Raw genomic sequence first — 19,165 nt, forward strand, 5'->3', positions numbered from 1 at the left:
TCGAGGACCGACAAAACTCCATACACGCCGCCAACAATGCTCAAATCACACGCGCTCCTCGCGTGATTAAAAAAAACCGCAATACAAGAATAACAAAGAATATAGCCTAATTTTTGATCGCCTTCCTCCTCAATACACCAAGTTGCTCCAGTCTGTCCCACGCTTTGTTCATATCAGAGCCCTCGTCGCCCAATGCGGGCCGAAGGGCTAGCCCGTCGAGGGTGTGGAGGGAGCCACTTGTGCCAGCGTAGAGCAAAAGCTCTAGCACTCTTCGGCGCAGGCGCGTGGCTTGATCGAGATGCCTCAAGTACTTCATATCCGCGTGCGGATCGGCAAGCGGGAGTGTGTATGGGTCGTCGACTTCGATATCTCTTTCTGTCTTCGGCTCATCTCCCATGGTGGCGCGATGAGAGATCTGGTCGTCGTTTCCAAGTTCAGCTAGAGCATCCGAAAGATCCCGATGGGTTCCTTCGTGTCGGACGACTGCTTGTTCTTGGGACTTCAGTTTCTTGCGATCGGGATTACCACTCCCAGTCACTGTTGGAGGGTAGAATCCAATAGTCAATGGGTTCCCACGGAGATCAAGCTTGCGTAAGGAACATGCAGTTCCTTTTCCGGTCTTTCCTAGTCGACTAAGGATTTGAGAGACCCTTCTCATCCTTGAGAGCCGGTTACCAACGATCATCAGTCTAGCAAGGCAATTCATTCCAACCAGTGGCTCAACATCATCAACCGAGTTGAAATTCAAATTCAGGACCTTGAGATTTGGGAAGCTCAAAGCAAAGTCACTTGGGAGATTTTTCAGCGTGCACGCAGCTAGATCAAGAAGCTGAAGTCGTAGCAGCGGAGCAGAAGGGCACACACTTTGGTGGGAAAGCTTGTTCGAGGACAAAAAGACTTTGCGAACATCCTTGACAAGACCCAAATCAATATCCAGGCTGTGTTCAAGGTCCTTTTCTTTTGACGGTGTCTGCTCTCGGAGAGACAGTACCTCGAGATTGTGGCAATTCTCAAGGCCAATAACGTTAGAAAGGTGGTTTTGATCGAGGTAGAGAAGGCTGACAGAAGGGAAAGCTCGTGCATCTAAAGCCTCCAATTTATTTTCAGACAGTTTCAGGGCGCGAAGACTGATAAGGGATGCAGAGGAGTCAAAACGGCTGATCTGGTTGGCGCTAAGATCAAGTGTGGCAAGTGACGGAAGCCATTCGACATTCCGAACTGATGTGAGACAGTTGTGGCTCAAATCAAGATCACGAAGGCGTGTCAACTCGGACCCTTCAAAATCCACTGCAGTGATGGAGTTGTTGCTCAGCTTCAGGCTTAGCAAGCCATTCAGATCAAGAATCCCGTCGATATTACGGATCTGATTGTCATTCGCCTTCAATTCCCTGAGATGAATCAGGCTCGCGAAGCCATCCAACGTCTCGATGTCGTTTCCTGAAACGTCCAAATACTGCAGATTGACCATGTGACCCCAGGGAGTCAGGTTAGAGAGGCAGTTTCTAGGGATCTTGAGGGTTCTGAGTGTTGAGGGAATGCCACTCAATTGACCAATGTCGTTATCAGAAACATCTAACTCTTCTAGTCGGGGGCAGAATTCGTTTAGCTTGTGCAGAGTAATCAATCCCTTCTGGCGCAAGACAAGGCGGCGCACGTGTTCCCAATAGGGCTCATATGGTTCCACGTCTGTAATATGTTTGATCAAATCTTCAGTTGCAAGTGCGAACGTCCCGTGCACTTGTCGCAAAGAGGAAGGATGTGTACGTTGAGCCACATAGCTCATTTCAAGCTTCAGGGGTTTGTCGCCTTGGTTGACGGTGAAGTCTGGAAGTGGACTAAGGTGGAAGCTGTAACTCGTGTCGGGCCCGGCGCTCTGGAGAGGTATCAAAGAATGCTCTACCTCGGTTCTGGCGGGCGTTTCTTGGACATGCAGGGAATCATTCCTGCGGACCAGGCTTTGGTCATCAACAGTCTCCTCATTCCTCTCCTCAATCCTCGAGATAGGACGTCGAATGAACGGCTGTCCACCGACTGAAGTTTGGCGCCCTGTGGGAGGAACGGACGACCGTATTTGGCCATTTTCGTGGTCTGCTGGGGCTGTATCTTCGTCTGGCACAATCCCATGGTAGGTATGGTTCACGTTCGGGTCAGGTTGGGCGTCATCGGGCTCGCCACGAGAAGAGGGGCGCGAAACAAGAGGTGATGAGAGATTCAGTGTTGCGACGCGTGCTTGTTTTCCGGGAGATCGGGGGGTCTTCGAAGACAACGGCTCCTCGCGCTGGGCTTCAGTTTTTCCTTGCTCGGAGATTTTCCTTTCTGCGGCCTCGTCCGTGCCCCATGATGTAGCTCTTGTCCCAGTGTTAGGAACACTAGACGTAAAGCGAGTGAATCTTGATTGGACCGAGCTTGCACCGAGGGATGGTTCTCCGTCCCTCGTGTGGGGCCGAACATCAGGTTTCTTCGGGGATGTGTTCGCAGCTAAAGGACTGCGGGCCTTAATTTGCTCTCGATCAGCGGGGGCGTCGCTCTTTATAGTAGAATTGAGGCCATGGACTCTCATCATCTCCTGGAGCTCGTCTACACTGAGGTCTGGGATATCTCTGAATGGGTCATCAGCCTCCTCGGCCGGTTCAGAGATTGGTGCCTGTGGTTCTTCCACATCATCTTTCACCCATTGATTCTTCGAACGGTCATACTTGAAGCCATTGACCTCATTTGGGATCAGGTGGGCTACAAGGTCAGAGGCCAGCATACCCTTGACTTGGGAGCCTTGCGAAGAGCCGGTGGGCACGGAGGTGACGCTAAACCCAGACATTTGTGTGTTGATAGTCATCAGATCCTGGGCAATGTTTTCCGCCGTGTCATCAGTCATGCCACTAGTCTTTCGTTTCCTCGGTCCATGAATTCGGATATTCTGTGAGTTGGATTCACCGAGCTCAGTTTGGCCCTCGTCCTGGCCATGCCGAGCATGCAGGGACATTTCCCGGTCATTCGGATCATCTTGCTCCTGGTATTTTTTTAGGTGACTCAAGATCAGTGGATTCAACTCCTTCACCTCTCTTAATTTGCGAAGATCCGTTCCGTCACGGCTCGGGGGCCGAGAAAAGGCTTCCCGGGTGGATTCATCGTCATCGCTGAACTCGTCGCCCTCACTTTCCACGTCAGACTCATGTACACTTGTCAATCCAGCCGCACCTCGTCCTTTGGATCTGATCAGATCCATGATCTTGGTGGCCTCGTTTAAATAATCCTGAGTCGTGATAGATCCTTTTCGTGATGTATCGCTGGTCCCGGTAATCTTCACTAGTGGAACGTCGCCGTCAAGGGAAAACGAATCAGAATAATCGTTATTTTCGAAGTTGGATTCGGAGAAATCTCTGTGTGGTGCAACATGGCTTTCCCCGTCTGTTCGTATTTGGCTTGGTGTGGGTGTTCGAGGTCGCTGCCTCGATTGAGAAAGGCCCGGCGGAGCAAGATAGTCGCTATTTTCGAGCTGTACACCATGTTGCATAAGGCTTCGTTGTAACAGTGACATGCTGTCACCATACTTCTGAGGGGAACCGCCATTGGCACTGTGATAGGGATCGGCGCTGTTGTTTCTCATGATTGTTCGGCGCCGTTTGGGGGTGGGGTCCATGCCGGGGGCCCGGGGTACTCGCTTCACATCAGGGGCCATATTTTCCTTGTTGTTCGCACGAGTCCCGTGCCGCACATCATCAAAGAAATCCTGGCGCATCCAAGCAGATGGTTTCCTGGTGAATCCCGAGCTCGCAGATCTGCTGTAATGATATAACCCCTGCTGTGAGGGGCCACGGAGATATTGTTGCCGAGTTGACGATCGCTTTCGTGAAGACGGCCGGGACCCAAATCCTCCAGCCTCATCATACACCAATTTGTGTTCGTAAGGGCTGGTATCTGAGAAATCAAATTTGTCCAACTCGCCACCCCCGAATTGACTGATCCGATGTACACCATTACGGGATCCAAGACGTTCGTTTCGCCTAGGGGAGATCTCCTGCAATGGTTCATGTCTCGCGTTTAAAAAGCTGCGGTTTTCGCCTTTTCTTCGCGCTTCTTCTGAGGGTGAGGGGGGCTCCTCCCCTTCTGACGTGTCGCTGAAATTGTCTTCAAACTGGCTCATGCGCCGGAGAAGTCTGTTATTAGTGAAGGTGTCATGGTCACCGAATAGCTTCAATGGACTTCCTGATGACGGCATCTTGGCCTCATTCTCTGCTCCAGCCGTGGATGGCCGAACATGAGACGAGGAAGGACGCGGTAGACCAGGTGACGCGGTCTTGTGAGGGGGGTTGAACAAGGGGGAACTTCGGATTTTAGAGTTGGCGAGAGTTGTGGGGGACAAACGGTGCGAGGGAAAGGGCGAAGGGGAGAATCGCCGAGGGAAGGAGCGGTTTCCTCGCCGACTATTGAAGTCCACCGTCCCCATAGATAGATCCTGGGGTAGAGAATGACTTGTCACATCCAGCAAACTATCATCTCGTGGAGACCCATCAGCGTGAGGTTCACTGTGGTTGTAGAAGAGGAAGCTATCGCTGGCGGGGGAGTCTGAGCGACTATCGTTTTTGATAGACAGGCTTTCCAACTTGTTGGTGACCTGCTTCAGCGCAGACTTAATTACTTCTGAAGTCCCATTGCCATCAACAGTGTTGTTGCGGGAGAAGGTTATGGGTGTGATCCCCTCGTTGCGCAGATCCTCCAGCCCACTAGCTGTCCGGAGCTGTGTATTCCCCGCTTGTGAGAATCCTTCCTGGTGCCAATCCACATCCAGGCGCCCATTATTCTCCCAATGAGCGCGATTCACGGTTCCTTCCGGCGATCGGTCGCTAGTATCCCTTCCATCCTCATTTACGACGCGTGCGTCATCCTCGCCACTGTTGTTCTCGTCTCCATCCTGTCGCGAAGGTGTGTCGGCGAAATCCCACAGATGGTCGTCCTGCTTCGTAAACGGGGTAGAGCCTGCTTGCGCCGTTACCGCACCAGGTGTAGGCGGCTTGAACACGCTTTCGAGTCCCATCGGCGCGAACAGGTCCCGTTGTTCGCCGGCGGCGATTTCCCCGCGCACTAGTCGCCTGCGCCATTCTGGCGTACCCTCTTTTGTGTCCTTGCCCTTTTTCGATTTGATCTGGACCGTACCGTCGAATTCGGATTGTGTGGAGGCTTTGGAGACGTTTGAGACCGATCGTAGAGGGGAGCGCGTATCCATTGAGGGCTGCCTGCGAGCCGCACCCGGGGTGGGCTTGGGGCTGACCTTTGGGCTTTTGGTGTAGGTCTTTGGGTTGGTCTTGGGAGTACTGGATTTCAAACTACCCGGGGCAGGCGACCGTGGTTTGCGTGTTTTGGGTGTTCGGGGAGTCTTTGGAGTCGGAGGTTCTCTTCTATGGAAATGACATGGTCGGGTCACCTTATCCTTTTTGTTGCTTCCCGGGGATTGTTGTTCTAAGGAACGGCGGGCAGGCACAGGAATGCGACTAGGGGTTCCCTGCTGACTGGTTTTAGGCGATTCTGGTAGAACAGGTAAAATAGGTACTGGACTGCTGGGCGAAACTGGAGATGGCCAGTCGTCTGACAGACTATCCAACCATGGTTGGTTGCTCATTTTCAACCTCTGTTATGATGCCGGTACGCGTTCCGGGTCCAAACAAAACAAATTCACATCCACATCAACATGGAAAGGCATAGATCGGAGCTAATTAAAAGATAATGAGAAGAACGGTGGGTAGAACAGTGCGGAGATGCGGTGTCCAGTGTATCTCCACTTAGCCTGGGAAAGCTCCAAGGCCAGGGCTCCCTTGTTTATTATCTTTTTTGTTTACCTTTTTTTTGGGGGGCTTTCGTCCAGATCAAGATTCTGATTTAATACTATAGAATATAATATCATATCTAGATTTTTGAGATCTATCAATTCTATATTTCACCCTAGTTTCCACTATTTTGTTTTGTTTTTGTCTTTTCTTATTTTTTATTCTGGGGAAAAGAATAAAAGAATATATGCTAAAATGTCTCTGAACCCCCAGATTCAAGCCAAACTATTGAGTTTCATTTGAGGCCTAATATGTTGGCTAGTCCCACTTGGTTCTCTTTTCTTGTTTCTTTAATATCATAAAAAAGTTCTGGTTGAATCGAGCTGCTATCATGTTCTATGTCAAAATGTTTGGAGGGGATGCATTAACGTTGTAGATCGGTAGAAAATATTTTCAGTGTTGTAGTTGGTCCCACTTATATATATCTGCAAGGCTTGATCGTCAACTACCAAAACAACCAAAATAGATTGACCCTCCAAAATGCTAATGTTGGGTCGAATATTGATACTTACATATTTAAACACGCGCAAGGGTGAGAGGATTCTTTATTGCACAAAAAATAAATAATTGAAATACTGTGTGGGAACCCAAATATGTATTGTTCGTGTCTTAACTCCTAGGATATTGTCTCCCTCAATAATGAATGTTACAGTATAAAATATGAAATGCACATGGTTTTAAATAATCAGTCTCTCGAATGAGTACTTGCCAACCGCCTTGCGGCGCAAGTAACCAATCTCACGGCTGGTGCGGTTCTTGACCTCACCAGTCGACTTTTTGGTCTTAGTGCGGGACACGTCATTGGAAGCAGCCTTGAGTGACAGTGGTAGCATCTTGCCACCAGCATCGCCATCGTAGCCATCCTCTCCCTCACCGGGACGAGTGAAGACCAGCAAGTCGGCGCCATTGAGTTTCTCGTAGCGGACCAGGTGGGACGGACCGGACGCCTCGGCATCCATCTTGGCCAGGGCATCCTCAGAGGTAGTAGCGGGAGTGTCAACTTGGTCCGCAAAGCGGAGGTACTCGCACAAAACGCCCTTGAGATAAGTAGCCTCTTCCACTCCGGCAAGCGCAGCGGAGACTTCAGACTTCATGTCTGCAATCAATTCCATTTCGCGACTAGCAGCGGCAGTGACCGAGTCTGAATCTTCAAAGTCACCCGCTGCTGGGATGGCCGAGATCCAACCGGACGGACCCACAGCATCCACAGAGGCAGTGATGAGATCAATGATAACATTGAGAGAAAGGGCGGGAGTAATTTGGTCAAGAGTAATAGGAGTGGGGGGATTTTCAGTGAACCGAGAAGTGTAACCTCCGGTAGCGAGGGAAAGGCGGAGATGGTGAACCATAGAAATGAGTTCTGTCCGAGAGAGATTGGAGCGGAGGGAATGAACGACGACTGACACGGGCTGCGAGTGAATCTTTTGGAGGGAGGTGTTCAGGCCAGCGAAGATATCCTTCAGGGTTGCCGTTTCGGCTCCCAGCTGTTTTGAAAGTTCCTGGGTGGGAGTGGCAAGATCACCGTTTGTGATCGCGCGAGCTGTCTCCTCAAGAGTTCCAGAGTGGGAACGTGCCTGGTTCAAGAAGGCCTTGAGTGCGTAGGCCAACTCATCGGAGGAAATCAGAGTGGGACCCTCAAGCACTTGGTTGACCTGCTTCAATGAGGGATCTGAATCGAGCAGGGCCTGAATGAATGATCCGGTGGGGAATGGCTGCAAGATGCGTGGCTTGCATGCACGACGGAGCGCAATCTCAACGTTGTCGAGCGACAGATGTCCCAAGCGAATGAGCCAGTCGCAAGTAGTCGGGGGCCACATGGCAACACGGAGTTGAGATGAAGGGGATGCCGACACGGTATCATTTGTGGCAGACTCTTCTACAGCGAAGATTTTTGATAGCAAGAAAAGAGTTGCTTCGGGGTTAACATACTGCCCGCGGACCGGGAGCGTTGTGGAGGCATCGGAAGTGCTGAAGTATGTCAGAACAGCATTATCGAACAAGTCAATGTTCTTCGTCTTGGTCGCCTCCTCCACTGTTTTCGTGAGCTGAGTCCATTTCTCAACTTGCTCCGGTGATGTAAGCCGAAGGGAGGCCATGTTGTCAGATCGGTGCTTCTTCGATGCGATATCCCACTGTGCACCGGATGAACCAATACCTCTGCCGATGGCATCGATGAGCAGGCTATCTCTGGTACGCTTCAATGAAGAGCTCGGGGCACTAGGGAGAGAGCTCAAGTCAAAGGCAATAAGAGTGTTTCCCTTGGTTGCGACAGCAATGCCAAGTTTGGCAAAGTAGCTGATGAAGTTTGTGGGAGTCTCTGGGGTTGACCCAGTGGTTGACAAAAGATCACCAGCGGGAATACTGCGCTGTACAGAATGGTATTGGGTATCATAGACGGCCACTAGAGATTGTTGTGCTCCAATCACGGATTGGGGAGAAATGCGCATGACCGAGGAGAATTCCTCATCATCAAGGACGAATTGCGATGTGACACAGGGAGAGTATTGAGAAAGGTCGACATTGATGAAACCCCTCTCGAAAGAAAGATTCAACCCTGCCGAGCCAGAATGGAAGCTCCATTGCATGGCATTGCCATCCGTGGTTTCCAGGCCGCTCACATCCGGGATGTGGAAAGTTTGTAGATGGCGAAGGCGCTGACTTTCGTCCAACCGCGACTCTGACTTCGCATGCGCGGGAACCGAGAACATCTGCACAATGATGTCCTTGAGGGAGACTCGATTGGCGTTCTTGGGTTGAGATACCAGAAGCAATATAGATGGCTCGTTGGTTCCTGAGGCTGTCAGATCGCCCAGCGCCAGTAAAGCCAAATCCTGTCGTCTTTTGAACAAAGCCTTCTTCGCATCATCGAATTCAACCAAAAAGCTGGACTGGACATTGTGAGTAGAGCAAACCTTTGCAATCTCACTGTGTTGAATACTCCATCGTTGGGTCTTCAAATCCGACGACAGCCTACGCACACGACCATCCTCGTGGACTGCCAGGATATCGAATGGGTCCGTCTCTCCTTCGGCATCGGTACTAGTGGGCACAATTCCCACAAAAGTCGTGGGGCTGGTCGAGTCGGTCACGGTGGTAGTGGAAGAAGAAATGACCGGAGCACTTGAGCCGCTGCTGCCGATCTCCTCCACAAAGCATTTGATTTGATGTTCCGGCTTAGTCACAGCAGTATAAGTTTGTCTTCGGACTGTCGATTTTTTCGACAACTTTCGGCGAACTGAGCATGGGCGGCAAGAGAAAGTAGATTGCGGTGGGACGGCGTAGGAAGTCACGAGCTTAGGTGTTTGAACCTGGTGAAGATTAGAGTCAGATGTAGCCGACAGAACACAAAAGAAGTAGAAAACATACATTGTAAATGTTCACAGCCTCACCATCCACAGCAACTGCGACTTCATAGCGCTTGCGTTTTTTCGCATCGGCGAGACTGAAGACATCGCCGATACGGGTCTTGCCAGTAGAAGCGTGAAGGGGGCGAGGCAATTGCGCCAGCACAGATGGGGATTGTAAATCCATGACAAAATGAATACCAGGAATCAAAAATGGCTTGAGTTCCTGTCCCTTCAAAGCGTGTGATCTTTTTGATGCAGACCCATCCAATTTGGAAATCTGAAAAATTCTCGGGATTACATAGGGCCGGTGTATCCACCCCTAGGCCATATCAGGGCTAGCGTTGGTCCGTGAAGCAGTCAGCCTGACATAAGCCATTAACGCGCCTTTCGCGTCGGACGTGTCTGAAGCTATGGGGATCGACCTGGAATTGATTCTTACTTCATGCAATCGCTCCACACTTACCACCAATATCCTGTCATTTCAATGCTCTATCTGAGATACTGTTTGCTCCCTGGTCTCTCTTCGGGGATCAACTGATTGTTCATCACATGAGCATCCTATCAAATCTACCGATGGCTATGGGAACTGACGAACAGCAAGTCATACATCCCTTCTTCCGACAAGGTCAGAATGTGTCCCATAGCCGCAGGTGAATCTGAGCTTACAATGTCTAGAATTTGGTGTCTCGGTCAAATCTACACCCTCAAACGAGCCAATCTCGCCCGCGAATACCCACGTACATGAGCCTCGACCGATAAGCAGCCAAAGCTCTACGCATGAGCAGGGGCTCCAGGCCCCGGAGAATCACGATCCAAATCTCCCCAAAATAAACAGGGAGAGTTCTGTGGATCTCGACGAAGACTTGAATGAGGATCGGAGGAAGAGGCGAAGGACGGACAAAGCCCAAACCATCGAACCCACTACTACTACCAGTATTGGTCTCTCAGAATGGCTCGGCCCTAGCGTGACCAACAGTATACCTTCGTCAACTGATCACCCTGTCGAGACCGAAAGTAATCTGTCTCTACCTCACGCCGAGGCTCCGCTGGCGGAGACCCAACCTCCTGCAGATGAAACCCGGCCACTGACACCTGCCGAGAACGAGAAAGCAGAGGGACCAGTTGGAAGAATTTCTGCAAGACAAAAAACCCTCAGACTGAACTCGAAGGGAGGGTTCCTGTCCTCACCTGCTTCCAGTCCTCCCCGAGAGACAAAAAAGAGAGCGACAGGGAAACGGGGAAGGCCTCGGAAGGTTGAGCGCAAGGTGGTGACGATCAGGTATAGCATCGACAAAGAAAAGAATATCGGGAAGTTGATCGACGATATCCTAGATGGCCGAGCGGTTCAAACACCCCCCGTCACTGTACCCTCTGTTCAGCCGCGCAAGGCGAAAAGCCAACCTCGAAAGCCTACACACCCATTCTTCAGCAAGAAATCAGCACAAAAACCAGGGTCTACGAGTTTGAATGGATCCCAATCGGACAATCCAGATATCAGCGCGAGCGTGCTCCCAAGCCAAACCACAGCTGTGGCCCCGGACAAGAAGCGGATAGTAGCAGCTTCAGGCAGTTCGTTTGCTAGCTTCCCCCGTCGTGTCTCTAAGTTCGCCGAATTGCTTGATCCCCTTTGGCCACCGCAAGATCTTGTACATGTCAGAGACATTCACCCACCCCCAGATGTTAATGATCGTGCCTGGCATACTACCCAGGACCGAAAAAAATCCAAGGTCGCAGCTATCTCAGTTAGAGACGAAGAAAATGTCCTTCTGGCTGGAACAGCCGAGGCAAGGAGGATCGCTCGCCTGTCCAAGCAGGACTACGATGCTTTAGCTATTCTTCGGCATCCCGTGCGACATGTTGCTAGCAGTCAGGTCTTGCATACAGCAATGGAAAGACAGATGTCGTGGTCCTCACCAAACCGCCAATTTCCTTGGAATTCTTCTAGTCCGCCTCTTGCCAGACTTCGATCGGCCTTACTCACATCAGTTTCAGCTTTCGATTGTGCAACCTATGAACCGCATCTTTGGACACAAAAGTACGCCCCCCAGTCAGCCGAAGACGTCCTGCAGCTTGGCCGTGAGCCACAGATGCTTCGAGACTGGCTACGGCACCTCAAGATCACAGCAGTGGACACCGGAAAATCATCGAAGGAAAATGCGAAATCGAAATCGAAGCGAGAGAAAAAGGCGAAAAAGCGCCAGAAAGCTGACAAACTCGATGGCTTCGTTGTGTCAAGCGAAGAGGAGGCTTCTGAGATGGACAATCTCTCTGGCTCGGATGACGAGTTAGCGGGCGGCGTAACCACAACGCCCCAACGGACGGTCGTTAGGTCGGGTGACATAGCATCTGGTTTACATGGAGCAGAAAGAAAGATCCCAATGACCAATGCGATTCTTCTTAGCGGTCCGGCTGGCTCCGGCAAAACCGCTTCTGTCTATGCTGTTGCAAAAGAGCTTGATTTCGAGGTCTTCGAGATAAACGCTGGAAGCCGACGAAGTGCTCGAGATATGCTGGAGCGAGTCGGAGATATGACGCAAAACCATCTTGTTCATCTCCTCAACGAATCCGAGAATGCAACACACAGCGACAAGGATGCTGCTAAGCAAAACAAGCTGAAGAGCTTTTTCAAAGGCGCATCCTCGAAAGCTAGCAATCCAGTCTCCCAGTCTGGCGAACCTAGCCCTAAGCCCGAAACTGCGCCCAAACGCCCCCGGGAGCAAAAACAGTCTTTGATCCTGCTCGAAGAAGCCGACATCCTTTTCGATGAAGATCGGCAATTCTGGACTGGTGTCTTGACTCTCATCAGTCAATCTAAACGACCGATCGTCATCACCTGCAACGATGAGAGTTTAATCCCTACTCAGGATATGTCTCTTCATGCCATATTGCGATACCAGAAGCCTGCTCATGACTTTAGCATCGATTACCTGCTTTTGGTTGCCGCCAATGAGGGGCATATGTTAAAGCGAGAAGCCGTCACCAGACTTTATCAAGGATCCGGAATGGATCTTCGGAAGTCATTAATGGATCTGAACTTCTGGTGCCAGATGGGTGTCGGTAGCGAGAAAGCAGGCTTGGATTGGCTGCTTCCTAGTTGGCCACCTGGGTCAAACGTGGATCATGATGGGGATCGACTTCGAGTTTTGAGCCTCAACACCTACGAGCGATATATGGGCTGGTTCAATCGTGATATGATTGTGACCCAAGGCTCGTTAGATGAAGAGACGGAAATCATCCGCAACAGCTTCCAATCGTGGGGTCTCGGCCTGCAAGATTCCGAAGACATGGCTGGGAAGAATCAAATTGAACTTCTGTCTCCTGATCAACTTCAGTCTATTCCCAAGTCAACGCAACTTGACATGCTGTGCCGGGAAGCGGATTACTATGACATGAGGAGTTCTCTCGACATCCTTTGCTCCAATACCTCCTTGGACGCGAGAAACGTGAGTGTGATCGATACGTCTACCGAAACACCAGCTAACAATTGAACAGGATGCAATTGATATATCCGCCCCACCCCCGCCAGAAGGCTTCAAATCCAACTATCTTGACAATTACCCACTCCTGCATACAGAACTGCGAACAGAGTATTCGTCACTCAGTGAAACTGTCAGCGCTACCTTTGATGCGTTGATAAGCAGAACTTTCCGCCCCGCGACCGCCCAAGACTTGGAATCTTTATATGCCAACCGGGCCTTGAGCAAAGCCATTGTCTCTGCAATGCCTCCGCAAACCCCTCCAAGCACACTTCCTCAATTCCAGCGCATATTTGAACCTATCATGCGTGCCAACTACTCAAATCCTACACCAACTGCCCGCCACGCCCCTTCATTCGAGAATGGACTCGCACCGATCACGGAAGATTTGGCCCCGTACATCCGCAGTATCATGGTCTTTGAAGGCCGTCTCCAGCAATACCGCGAGAGGCTGTTTGCGCTCACAGCGCAGGAACATGGGCGCGGCGAGAAGCGTTCACGCACGACACGTGCTAGTCGTGCGGCCCTTGAAGGAGGTGACAAATCCTCAACACGCAAGGAGAGGTGGTTCGCTCTAGACACGCCTTACTACAAAGTGCAAGGCACCGCAGGGCCAGAGTGGCAGCATGTCTTGTTCCAGATGGGGTATTTCCATGTCCAACCTATGCTCGAGCCATCCCCCGAGTGCAGTGACCATGTCTTAGGTGACCGAGTCATGGAGACTGCCGAGTGATTGGTCTCGTGTCTCGTGCACGATCCAATGTATTATTTATGAAAATGATCTCAACGATATAGCTACCTGTTTCAGAAGCCACGCCTGTACTTTCTACTATTTACTATTTATACCAGTCTTCGCTTTGGAATAAAGACATTTGTGTCTATAGTTCGTATCTACCGTGGATATTACGCACAAAGTGGAAAAATAATGATTCGCTATTGTGCTATGGCTCAGATCGCTCGAAACTCATAAAGAAACATTCAAAGAGGATAAGAAGCCTTGGAAGCCAGTCCATAAGAAGAATAATTGAAGTACCGCAAATCGAAGAAAGCGCCCCCGACCAGCAGGAACCTAACCAAAGTTAGCATCCAACTTCATTTTAGTCATATCCTATCAAAACTTACAAGAAACATATCAAACCCCGCACTGACTAGGAAACAACCCTAGTAGCCACGGGCTTCGGCACCTCGGGACTGGGGAACTGAGCAAGGTGATAGGGGCCATGATCCTGCTTGAAATCAAAGATCGACTCGCCAGAGCTACGCCGCGACTCAGAAGCATAGGGACGTCCATTCGATGGCGGCGCTCCCTCAGTGCCGAATCGCTGTGTCGCGTAGCGAGCATAGAAGCCTGAGCTGCGTTTACGGTCTTCTAGGTCTTCGCGGTCATCGCGACGCATGCGCTTGTGGTAAAGGACTATCAGGACGATAAGGGCGGTTATGATGATACTGAGATATAGTTAGTTCTGCCATGGTTACCTAGGCGGCTCGGTGTTGTATGTTAGTTGGATGCATCGATGGATATATCCATGGATGTCCACGGGAATATGTGATGTCGGAAAAGGGCGGTGATGGAGGCGGTAATACTTACACCCCTGATATCGCGGCGGGAATGCCGATCGTCACGGCTGCGCTGGTGGGCTTTGTGCAGCTGGACATGGTTTCGTCGCCATTGCAATCGCGGCGGAAGAGAGTAAGGAGTGTGGGGATCATAGTGGATGTCCGTTATGGTTAATGTTTAAAAAGAGTGTATTTGATGAGAACCGGGATAATAAAGGAGTGAAGGGGTTCTCGGGTCAGAAATAAAAGGATAGAAGGGAGCGTGTTGTGCGGATGAAATCTCCGAATAAGTGAATTAAGTGAATCAGTGAATTGGTGAATTAATAGAATGTCTCAGAGAGAAAAATAGAAACAAACGGCACAAACGAGACAAATGAGCTTCCTGCGTATCGCCTCTAATGACCCTCGATGTGCGGAGTTTCTCCGTACGAAATTGGAGATGTTGATTCGTCCCCAGGCAAAGATGAAAAGGGGGTGGCTTATATCGGGGTCTGATTAAAATATGGGGTTATTTACGGAGTACATTCTTTATTCTATGTTTGTTTAACTGATTTCTTTTAACGTTGATTAATTAATACTATAAAATGTAAGCTTGCTATTGTTGTATAGAAGATCCGTGGAGTTTCAAATGATCTTCCTAAATAATAGCACCTTCAGGGATTGTCAGTTCCACTATTGTGTGATCGGCCTCGAGTACCTTAGTGGATCGAATTTCAATCTTCATGTGGAATAGCTAATTGCTTTCGTTTCACTATGCACAGATTTATGTATTCTGTACAATCCTTCAGGGCTGGCATGGATGATTCATTAACTAGTTAACTCTATTCTTCTATTGGATATGTATGTACTTTCTATACAAGATTCTCATTTATCAACAGGTTTGGCAGCATCCAGCTTAGCCAATATCTCACTCTTCCCCACCTCATCACTCCACCTCTTGCGCGGTTGCTCAAAAGTCGACCCAATCCGACCATAAGACATGCCGCCAAGTTGACCAAGGGGCCGCAACTTCTCCAAGTCAATATGACTATAATCCTCATTGGCAGTGCCCTCCTTGACCCAGAACCGGGTAGCTTTGATGAGAACAGTAGCAGCGAGGCTCATCCCCGGCTGTTGGTGATCTGTGAACTCCTTGATATCAATCACCTTGCCTTCGATGTTGAACACCGATTCGGCGACGCGGGATGGCTTCACGGTAGTCGATGGTGCCTCATGCAGACCGGATACATCCCACTCCGACACGCCATACGGAGCATCGATAGAGGTCGCGTTCACTGCCTCGATCATGTTCTCCGAGACTGTGTTAATCACACACTCCCCGGTCTCTCGGAGGTTACGGTATGTGTCCTTGACCCGACCGGGTCGAGATGAGAATCCCACAATGAACATTGGGGGATCGTGGTCGATGACTTGGAAGTAACTGAATGGGGAAAGGTTCTTTTCGCCCTTGGAATTGACGGTGCTGAGGAATCCCACTGGTCGAGGCGCAATCCCCGAAACAAGGAGGCGATAGTTGTTGATCATCGGGCGATCTGAGGCGTAGGGGTCGATTTCATGATGTTTTCCCACTAGACTGGCTCCATTGTTGGGTACCCCTTGCCCATACTCCCAGTTGGGATTTGGAGATTTTGTTACTTCAATGGGCTTAGAATGATCAAAATCTGGTCGCTTGGCTTGGATTTCGTCGAAATTGCCACTGTCTTGGACGACTTGGTAATTTTTTTGTGCTGCGGCGGTTTCAGCTTCTGATGCCGCGGCCGTTGCAGAAGAACTCATTCTCAATCGGTTCAATGAATGAGACCCAATGCGAGATCCAGAGATGGGAGTAAAATTCCAAGTCCTGGATTCAAGTTAGACAGTGGCCGGGCTTGCGAGAAAAGTTTGACATACCGGTTAGATATAAAGCGGCCAATTGTTCTTGTGCGAGTCATCTTGGATCGAACACAGTATATTTAGTAGAACGACAAGATTAATGCGACCGTGATGCTCATCTAAAACTATTTGATATCTTTTTTGAGAGACCGAAAAAGCCGGGTACATCTGCCGATCATCGGGATCTCGTTCCGACACCTTCATGATAAGGTATCTTTTGACCGAGGGGTCGACCTCGGCAGCAACCTCCACGACTACCATTGCTTCTTCGTATTCAATCATTCAATCATGTTCAGCCGAAACACATGCGCTGCTCTCAGCAGAACTCGACTTTTATCAAATCAACTTGCTCGAACCGCTAGTCCTCGAATCCAAAGTATGTCGTATAGTGCGCCGAAGCACACTATGGTAACCAGCGTGCAGACGAACGAGGCATATGCACGTAAGTTTCCTGAGTGATACCCCTGATATTCTATAACTGACAATAGATTTAGCCTTTGCTCATTATGTACGTACAATCAAGGACAGAAGAGAAGATATTGTCTAACAAACTCGCAGTCACAAGCGATTAAAGCCGCCGGTCAAGTCTGGCTCTCCGGTCAGATACCCGCAGATGCCCAGGGGAAATTGATTAAAGGCACAATGACCGAGCAGACTCAAGCTATAATCAAGAATACCGAAGCTATTCTTAAGGCATCGGGCACTGGGTTAGACAGGGTTGTCAAAGTAGTGGTAAGTGTCGAAACACGCAATTCCTAGTATTTATTCGATAATTAATACCTTTGCAGGTATATGTTAAAGATGCCAATGTGATGCCAGAATTTGCATCTGTTTATGACCCTGCATTCCCGCATCGCCCTGCACGGTCTATGGTTGAAGTGTCTAAGCTGCCCGCTGGGGTGGATATTCAGGTGGATTTTATTGCTGTCGTTTAGATCAATTAGTAGGAGATTAGATTAGAGTAGAATAGCAAAGTCTAGACCAATAGAGAAATCTATCACCAAGAAATACCACTTTTTAGGGCTAGGCCGCTTATGTCGTTGGTTACGTCGTCGGCCGGCATTGTGACAAGACGCCGAATCTAGCGGCAAGAGGGTCCGGATTTTTTTTAATCACTCATGCCGAGACAAAGTCAAATCAGCTTGGACTGTTTATTAATAAGAAATGAACCCACCTTCGTTGTCTCCCCAATTCCAATTTACTGGGTGGGTGTAATGGCGCTGCGTTGGACATCCCGTGCGGCCTTCCGGCTTCCCACTAGGCTGAGACGTGTCCCAGGGCATGTCGCCCTTCCAGCTATCTCTTCTGCCCTTGCCAAATCTGACCATGGCCCGGTTAGACGTTCCCCATTGCAGGTCCGCACTTTCAGCAGTTCTTTGTGTAAGCATGATGGCAAGATTGTCGTGCGAGTCCCACAAATGGCCGAATCTATTACGGAGGGAACCCTTAATCAGTTTTCCAAAAAAGTCGGGGACTTTATCGAAGCGGATGAGGAGCTAGCCACGATTGAAACAGACAAAATTGATGTCTCTGTGAATGCCCCGCAGGCGGGAATCATTCAGCAGCTGTTCGTTGCCGAGGGAGATGTAGTCAACGTTGATCAGGAAATCGCAGAGATCCAGGCCGGAGAAAAACAGTCTATAACTCAAGTTGGAAAGGAAACATACAAGGCTCCGGAGAAAATTGCCAATGTGTCGCCAAAATCGCAAGATGAGACCGCTAGCCATACTTCGTCGCCCGCGTTGGATACAGCAACACCAGAGGTCCTAGAGCCAAAGCCTGATGTGGCTCCTCGCGAGGAGCCTATTCAGAAGGCAGAAAGGCCTGCTGCAAATCCTTCATCTGCTACACAGTCCCATGCTTCCTGGGGATTTAAGCCCAGCCGCGCAGAAGAGAAGGTAAGTCAACACTGTTTCTTCCGTGCGATATACTTCAAGACCAAAACTTAATCCCACTGCCAACTAACACCAAATAATCATCGTATAGGTCAAAATGACTCGGATCCGAAAGCGCACCGCACAACGCCTCAAAGAATCGCAGAATACCGCCGCCTTCTTGACCACCTTTAACGAAGTCGACATGTCCCGACTAATTGAACTCCGAAAGAACAACAAAGAGACAGTCATGGAAAAACATGGCGTTAAGCTCGGATTTATGGGATTCATGGCTCGGGCATCCGCGCTGGCCCTGAAAGAGATCCCCGCCGTAAATGCATCCATTGAAAATGACGATACTATCGTGTATCGGGACTACGTCGACCTCAGCATTGCTGCATCTATCCCGAAGGGGCTTGTCACACCCGTAGTGCGGAATATTGAATCCATGGGGATCTTGCAGATAGAGAAAGCGATTGGAGGAATGGTAAAGAAGGTCAGCACTTTGTCCTGTCATTTGAGGAAGCAGCTGCTAATATATTAATTCGATCCAGGCTCGGGATGGCAAGCTGACTATGGATGATATGACCGGTGGAAGTTTCACAATCAGCAACAGTGGAGTCTGGGGATCGCTCTTCGGAACTCCCATTATCAATCTACCCCAGACAGCGGTGCTGGGAACCTACGGCACTATGGATAGACCCATCGCGGTCAATGGACAAGTCGAGATCCGTCCCGTAAGTGTATTTCAGTGAGAATGTGTCTTTATTCTTTGATCCTAATCATTCTCTCTCACTAGATGATGTATGTTGCCCTGACTTATGATCACCGGATCATTGATGGACGGGAGGCAGTCAAGTTCTTAGTCCTGGTGAAGAAGTACTTGGAGAATCCAGAGACTATGATGCTTGAGCTATAGATTTGGGAATAGCTGATCTGGTAGAAGACTGAATGGCCGTCATATTTTCTTTTCTATCTCTGTTATACTTAGCTTAGCTGGAATCCGATTACTCGACTTCTCAGATGCTTGAATTTCGACCCTTCCACTCTAAATAAAGCGAGCGTACACCCAGAAGTCTGAACCCCTATGAACCATTAGAGACTAAAAGTCACCAACAACCTGACTCTGTGGATTTATTTCAGGCGTATCATGAATTGAATCCAATGCCTGCAACAAGGAATCCGCACCGCAGAACCCGCTCATCCAACAAAGTTCAATT

General features: G+C 49.7%; 7 protein-coding genes across 7 annotated transcripts; 3 read left to right on the plus strand and 4 right to left on the minus strand.

Annotated features, from left to right (window-relative positions):
- Window positions 1-106: 106 nt before the first annotated feature.
- Window positions 107-5,614, minus strand: N7455_009539 (uncharacterized protein; the record flags this gene model as incomplete). Its single annotated transcript, XM_040954666.2, has 1 exon — window positions 107-5,614. One exon carries the CDS (start codon window positions 5,612-5,614, stop codon window positions 107-109), a length of 5,508 nt encoding a protein of 1,835 aa, XP_040814781.2.
- An 882-nt stretch (window positions 5,615-6,496) lies between these two features.
- On the minus strand, window positions 6,497-9,350 carry N7455_009540 (uncharacterized protein; the record flags this gene model as incomplete). Its single annotated transcript, XM_040954575.2, has 2 exons — window positions 6,497-9,127; window positions 9,186-9,350. 2 exons carry the CDS (start codon window positions 9,348-9,350, stop codon window positions 6,497-6,499), a joined length of 2,796 nt encoding a protein of 931 aa, XP_040814787.2.
- Window positions 9,351-9,715: 365 nt separating this feature from the next.
- On the plus strand, window positions 9,716-13,442 carry N7455_009541 (uncharacterized protein; the record flags this gene model as incomplete). The annotated part of the gene is made up of 3 exons (XM_040954688.2): window positions 9,716-9,791; window positions 9,842-12,609; window positions 12,659-13,442. The coding sequence occupies 3 exons, from the start codon at window positions 9,716-9,718 to the stop codon at window positions 13,373-13,375; spliced, it is 3,561 nt and encodes a 1,186-aa protein (XP_040815033.2). The 3' UTR covers window positions 13,376-13,442.
- Window positions 13,443-13,637: 195 nt separating this feature from the next.
- N7455_009542 (uncharacterized protein) lies at window positions 13,638-14,545 on the minus strand. The gene is made up of 3 exons (XM_040954636.2): window positions 14,231-14,545; window positions 13,765-14,088; window positions 13,638-13,711 (listed from the first exon to the last, which is right to left on the minus strand). The coding sequence occupies exons 1-2, from the start codon at window positions 14,350-14,352 to the stop codon at window positions 13,791-13,793; spliced, it is 420 nt and encodes a 139-aa protein (XP_040814846.2). The 5' UTR covers window positions 14,353-14,545; the 3' UTR covers window positions 13,638-13,711; window positions 13,765-13,790.
- Window positions 14,546-15,063: 518 nt separating this feature from the next.
- Window positions 15,064-16,130, minus strand: N7455_009543 (flavin reductase family protein; the record flags this gene model as incomplete). The annotated part of the gene is made up of 2 exons (XM_040954754.2): window positions 15,064-16,039; window positions 16,090-16,130. The coding sequence occupies 2 exons, from the start codon at window positions 16,128-16,130 to the stop codon at window positions 15,064-15,066; spliced, it is 1,017 nt and encodes a 338-aa protein (XP_040814893.2).
- A 229-nt stretch (window positions 16,131-16,359) lies between these two features.
- N7455_009544 (RidA family protein) lies at window positions 16,360-17,006 on the plus strand (the record flags this gene model as incomplete). Its single annotated transcript, XM_065606229.1, has 3 exons — window positions 16,360-16,513; window positions 16,595-16,803; window positions 16,860-17,006. 3 exons carry the CDS (start codon window positions 16,360-16,362, stop codon window positions 17,004-17,006), a joined length of 510 nt encoding a protein of 169 aa, XP_065460192.1.
- A 279-nt stretch (window positions 17,007-17,285) lies between these two features.
- Window positions 17,286-18,864, plus strand: N7455_009545 (uncharacterized protein; the record flags this gene model as incomplete). The annotated part of the gene is made up of 4 exons (XM_040954651.2): window positions 17,286-17,969; window positions 18,058-18,441; window positions 18,500-18,682; window positions 18,745-18,864. 4 exons carry the CDS (start codon window positions 17,286-17,288, stop codon window positions 18,862-18,864), a joined length of 1,371 nt encoding a protein of 456 aa, XP_040814789.2.
- Between the last annotated feature and the right edge of the window lie 301 nt (window positions 18,865-19,165).

This window comes from Penicillium solitum, assembly GCF_028829755.1.
Source record: "Penicillium solitum strain IBT 25940 chromosome Unknown utg000008l_segment0_segment0, whole genome shotgun sequence".
NCBI lineage: Eukaryota > Fungi > Ascomycota > Eurotiomycetes > Eurotiales > Aspergillaceae > Penicillium > Penicillium solitum.